General features: G+C 36.5%; 1 protein-coding gene across 1 annotated transcript in view; it reads left to right on the top strand.

Annotated features, from left to right (window-relative positions):
- The first annotated feature begins 433 nt into the window (after positions 1-433).
- Positions 434-5,741, top strand: part of LOC107601060 (integral membrane protein 2B-like) — a 7,826-nt gene continuing 2,518 nt past the window's right edge. The window contains exons 1-4 of the mRNA XM_016293072.1: positions 434-620; positions 3,343-3,474; positions 4,658-4,814; positions 5,236-5,432. Coding sequence (XP_016148558.1) covers positions 546-620; positions 3,343-3,474; positions 4,658-4,814; positions 5,236-5,432 — 561 coding nt within the window. The 5' untranslated portion in view covers positions 434-545. The remainder of the gene's footprint in view (positions 621-3,342; positions 3,475-4,657; positions 4,815-5,235; positions 5,433-5,741) is intronic.

The following is a 5,741-nucleotide window of genomic DNA, read 5'->3' as shown; positions in this document are numbered from 1 at the left end:
AACAACAACTGGAATAGCATTTTTTTTTTTTTGCAGTTATATCCTGTGGCTCTCAGCCTTTTGTCTACAAGGCCCCACACTATCTGACAAAATTCAAAGCTTATTGTTTTGGCTTATTTCAAAGCTTGTTTTGTCTTATTTTAAATCATATTAAGTCACCTTGAGGGCCACCCGGAAGTCTGCGGAGGCCTCGGACCCCTAGACGAAAACCATGGCTTTATGGTTCTCAAGAATAAGTCCAGATGTTATTATAATTGTTTGTTTCCTTATATATTCTACATTTAATTGTAATTAAAAGTAGGCCTACTGGTAATTTGAAAGTAATTATAACAATGCATTGAGAAATACATTTGTTAAAAGTGATTGGCATAGTTGTAGTTGATGTTCTAGTAGTTGTCACTAGAGGCAGAGAGAGCTGTTGATGCTCTGATCTGTCATGTGCGTCACACACAGACAGACATCGCGGAAACTAAACGCTTTCACTTAGCTCTGTCTCTATTCTTTCTCGATCTCGCGGAAACAGCCACTTACAGAAACTTTTCAATATGGTTAAAGTTTCTTTTAACAAGGCTCTCGCCTTCAAGGACCCAAAGAAGGAAAGTCTCATTCTTGATGTACAGGTACTGAAGTCACTAACAAATCTAGTGTATATTTACTTCTGTTGAATTGCTTAACCGCATTTTAGGAATGTTGCGTTCGATATTATTATCAATATGATCTCGTAATTAAGCCTTTTAGTCCAGGTATATGTGCACATTGATGTTATATTATCTTGAGAGAAGTACAGAGAGTGTCCCAAATGTAGAAGTACGTTAAATGTGTTTCTTTGTTCAGGTTTGCGCATTAAACTTTGATCAGGTTCAGTGAAAGTGATATAAAATGGCTGACGGCCCAAAGTTTGTCAAAGACGGGTAGCGTAAGCACCCTTGTAATCACTAATACCCTGGTAAAAAGTTACCGCAGTTCTTTTCACCTCATTAAATGAATAATGCCTTAGTCCACAAAGAAAAAATAAGTTATTTTTTTATTCAGTATGTTTATTTCATTTTCATTTTTACTTTAAATAATATTGGTATTTTATTTTAATTTATTTTGATGTTTTTAATTGATACGTTTTGGTAATCTAATAACAATGTTAACTAATTTACAGAAGCCCCTATGGGATGTTTTTATTATTTGATGAGGGTGGTTTCTGATACCGAGTTCAGATAGTTAAGTGAGGTCAAAATAAATGTAATTAGATAGGCTACTTATGTTGCGTTCGATATTATTATCAATATGATCTCGTAATTAAGCCTTTTAGTCCAGGTATATGTGCACATTGATGTTATATTATCTTGAGAGAAGTACAGAGAGTGTCCCAAATGTAGAAGTACGTTAAATGTGTTTCTTTGTTCAGGTTTGCGCATTAAACTTTGATCAGGTTCAGTGAAAGTGATATAAAATGGCTGACGGCCCAAAGTTTGTCAAAGACGGGTAGCGTAAGCACCCTTGTAATCACTAATACCCTGGTAAAAAGTTACCGCAGTTCTTTTCACCTCATTAAATGAATAATGCCTTAGTCCACAAAGAAAAAATAAGTTATTTTTTTATTCAGTATGTTTATTTCATTTTCATTTTTACTTTAAATAATATTGGTATTTTGTTTTAATTTATTTTGATGTTTTTATTTGATACGTTTTGGTAATCTAATAACAATGTTAACTAATTTACAGAAGCCCCTATGGGATGTTTTTATTCTTTGATGAGGGTGGTTTCTGATACCGAGTTCAGATAGTTAAGTGAGGTCAAAATAAATGTAATTAGATAGGCTACTATGGTATTTTGACAGAAACATTGGTTACCATGGTACGTTTTTGTACGTGTTATAAAATGTTAATAAACGCATCATTTCCAGGTATTGTTGGATGATAGAGCTTTTTCTGTGATGGGCCCTAGATTATGGAACAGCCTGTCAGCGCACCTCAGAGCTGCTTCATCGCTATCGGTTTTTAAATCTCTTTAGAAAACTCACTTGTTTTCTTTAGCTTTTGCAAATTGATACATCAGTGAGATAATGTGCAAAAAGAAAAAAAAAATCCACTGCAGGATATTAAACTAGGATAAACTATTTTGACTATTTGGATTAAATAAGTAGAGCACAATGAAACAAGGAGGTCTGAGTGCTTTCAGTGGCACTGTATCTCTCTCCCTCCTCCATTATACATGTTATCTGTGTCTCTCTTTTTATCATTCTGATACTAAATTAAATTCCCCTTCTGCTAGTCAAATAGAAACTGCTTGCTTTACTTTCTCTTTCAATTCATGCTTGTGCTTGTGTGCAATTATTATTTGAGTGAAGCATTTATGTAGATTACAATTGGAAGAATTTTCCTCTTTATGACTTTTTGCAGAAGTTGCTGACACCAAACTGTTTTAATGTCTCTCGACTTGAAACCTGAAGAGATGGAGTGTGAATCTCACTTCTTTTTTTTTGTTTTTGTTCTGTTTGTCTCAAAACTGCCATTTGTCATAATTTCTGTCTAAAATAGGCTCTGAATAGACTTTTTCTGGGTTCATTTGTGGTGTGTCTCATGGCAGATGATATCTGCTGTCTGTGAGCTGTATGTGAATGTCTACAGGGACACGACTGAAAGTTTGGGGTGGAGAATCAGGCCCTTTTGTAACTGTATACTGTATATGGTACATAGTGCTTAAAATAAGGCATTCATTTGAACAAGGACAATGAATCTCTATCCAATAATATTCATATTTTGTCCTTTACTACTTTGAAAATACTCTCTGTAACTTGGATAGACCCCTTTAATTCTCGTGTTGAACTGTTCTTTTCTGTTAGGCCTTGTTTAATATGCTCACATTTAAATGGCTGCATTTATTTGATTAAAAATACAGTATAACAGTAATTTGTGAAATATTATTACAATTTAAATAACTTCTATTTTGATCCATTTAAAATGTAATATACGTCTTTGATGACAAAGCTGATTTTTTCAGCAGCCTTTCTTCCAGTCTTCAGCGTCATGTGAACCTTCAGAAATGATCATTTTTGATGTTCAAGAAACACTTATTATTATCAATGTTGAAAACATCTGTGCTGCTTAATATTTTTGTGGAAACCGTGATGTTATTTTTTTCAGGATTTTTTGATGAATAGAATTTATTTGAAATAGAAATCTTTCATGCCGTTATAAATGTGTTTACTGTCACTTTGGATCAGTTTAATGAATAATTGCTGAATAAATGTATTAATTACTTTCGAACAGTTGTGTATGTATATATATATATATATATATTGTTAAGTAATTGTTTAAATGTAATGTTGTAACTGTCATTTCTCTGTAGGATTCTGAGGCAGCGGTGTTGGTGCGTCCGCAGTCGAAGGTGTGGTGCTGGTGCTTCTGTCTGGGATTGGCTCTCGTTCTCTCTGGTGTAGTGGTGGGAGGAGCCTTCCTGTATAGATACTATATGCTTGAGGTGAGATAATTGATGTAACCATAGTGATCGTAACATCTAACTTGTGTCATCTTGCATTGATGTTTATCTTCACTTAATTCGTTTCTATAACATTTACTTCATAATCAGTCTAAACCTTGAAGCAGTATTTTTTGAAGCAGTGATTTTCAGCTGGGGGTTGTGGCCCAGAAATGGGTTACAGATTCACTCTGAGATGCAAAAGAAACTAAGCATAAAATCGAGCACAGACAGCAAATGTTACATAATGTAAACTCAGATAGATGGAATTAACGGAGTGTTTTAGGGCTGCCAAAATGGCTGAAAAACTAAATTCAAATTTTGTGCTTAATTATTATCAAAATTCGAATTATATTCAAATTTAAAATGCATAATTTCAGTTAGGGTAAAGAAAAGCTTTTGGCTTTTCTCCTGAGGCCACACGAGAGCGCATCGAGCATATAACATGACTATCTGTGAAAAAAAGTGCATAATGTTTAAAATAATGTTTATAAACCAATTACAATTAAGTTGCTTAAACAACTATAAACAAAACAGCATCATGTATGCATTCATAGTTTAATACAAAAGGCCGAAAGCCCATCACACAGAGTATATTTTTTGTTTAAAAACATGAGTTGCAGTGGGATGGGGAAAAAAATCCACCATTAAGTATCGAGATATGTTTTTTCAAAGTTGACAAAAGTTCAAAGAACTTGCATTAATTTTACATGGCTCTCCAAAAATGCGGTTCTCAAGTGCAGCAGTGATAGATGCACGAAATATGCGTTCTGTGTGAACAGTTTGGTTTCAGTTTTGACGTAAACAAGATCTTCTCCGCATTGATGTTCTCTTTTCCCGCAATATTTGTAATCAACAACGCAGCAGCGCCGCATCTAGTGGCTTCAACTGGATAGGCTAACAAAAACATTCAAATGTAATGACACTTACATCGTCATCGCATATCGTGCTCCACTGATAAGGCAGCCTTCTTAACGCACACCTAAAATTCGAATGCAGCGTTTTTTGCATTCGAATGTGGATTTTTATTTTAAATTCGACGAATACTCGAAATTCAAATTTTTTTTGACAGCCCTAGAGTGTTTAATACAGCACTGAAAAACTGGCAATCAAGCTGGAGTATGCAGTTCAGATATATAATCAGGAGAGAGAGTAAAGTTGATAACTTGACTTTCCTTTGTTACAGGTTCAGGGGGTCATGGATGGCAGAGCGGATGAGAGGAAGGATGCACACACCTCTTTGGAAATGGTGAGTATAAAGGTAATCCCTTTCCACAGGTTTGTAGACAGAGAACACTGGAGACACTTAGGAAGGGAAGACGCACTGGAGACAATTACTAGAGGTAACTGATAGAGTTCAGCTGCACGAGTAACAAGTATGTGTGATCAGAATTCTGGTAAGGGTGAGCACTGTGATTGGCTGATGTTGGAGCCTGGCAATTACGTGACAGTACCCCACCCACCTCCACGGCCTGCTCCCAGTGGCCGAGGACCCGGACACTGTGGTGGTCGACCTCTTCCTCTGGGCCAAGGACGATTAGGGTGAGAGTCGTGGAAGGCTGTGAGCAGGGCTGGATCGAGGATATCGTCTCTGGGGACCCATGAGCGTTCCTCTGGGTCATAACCTTCCCAGTCTACCAGATACTAAAATTGGTGCAGTTGATAAGTGACCAGGTTGATCTGTCGGGTGATGGTGAAGAGGCCAATGTATCTGCAACTAAGCTTCTTGCATGGCAGGCACATCCTGATGTCTCTGGTGGATAGCCAAACCTTCTGTCCAAACTGGAAAGTTGGGACTATCCATCCATCAGATATCCACCTGGAAGGAGTTTGAGGCACCGCTGATGCTGCTTGAAGAGAATGTGAGCTTTTTCGAAGACGATGAGGTGGAGCTCATCAAAGTACCTGTCCCTGAGTTCAGAGACGGCGATTCAGCTGGCATCCTGCATGACTTCACCATGGTACAAAAATGCACACACACGCACATGCACAATGTTTAGCCATAACCACCATTGACATATTATCAGTCAACTGACATATTATCAGCCACACTGCTGTATTCATATCCATTATAAATTTAGCAGGGATGGACTGGTTTCTGAAATGTTCCGTTTCTGAGATTATACCCAATTCATATTTATATTTCTGAGATTATACCCAATTCATATTTAGGTTGCAAAATTAATATTCTTGAGTTTCCGGTTTCTTGTTAAAGCTACTCTGAAAATATGAAAAAGTGCATTAGTGAAATATTATTATTTCACTAATGG

The sequence above is a fragment of the Sinocyclocheilus grahami genome, unplaced genomic scaffold, assembly GCF_001515645.1.
Source record: "Sinocyclocheilus grahami isolate Dianchi unplaced genomic scaffold, SAMN03320097.WGS_v1.1 scaffold298.1, whole genome shotgun sequence".
NCBI classification, from domain to species: Eukaryota; Metazoa; Chordata; class Actinopteri; order Cypriniformes; family Cyprinidae; genus Sinocyclocheilus; species Sinocyclocheilus grahami.
This window is presented reverse-complemented; position numbering and strand designations above follow the sequence as displayed.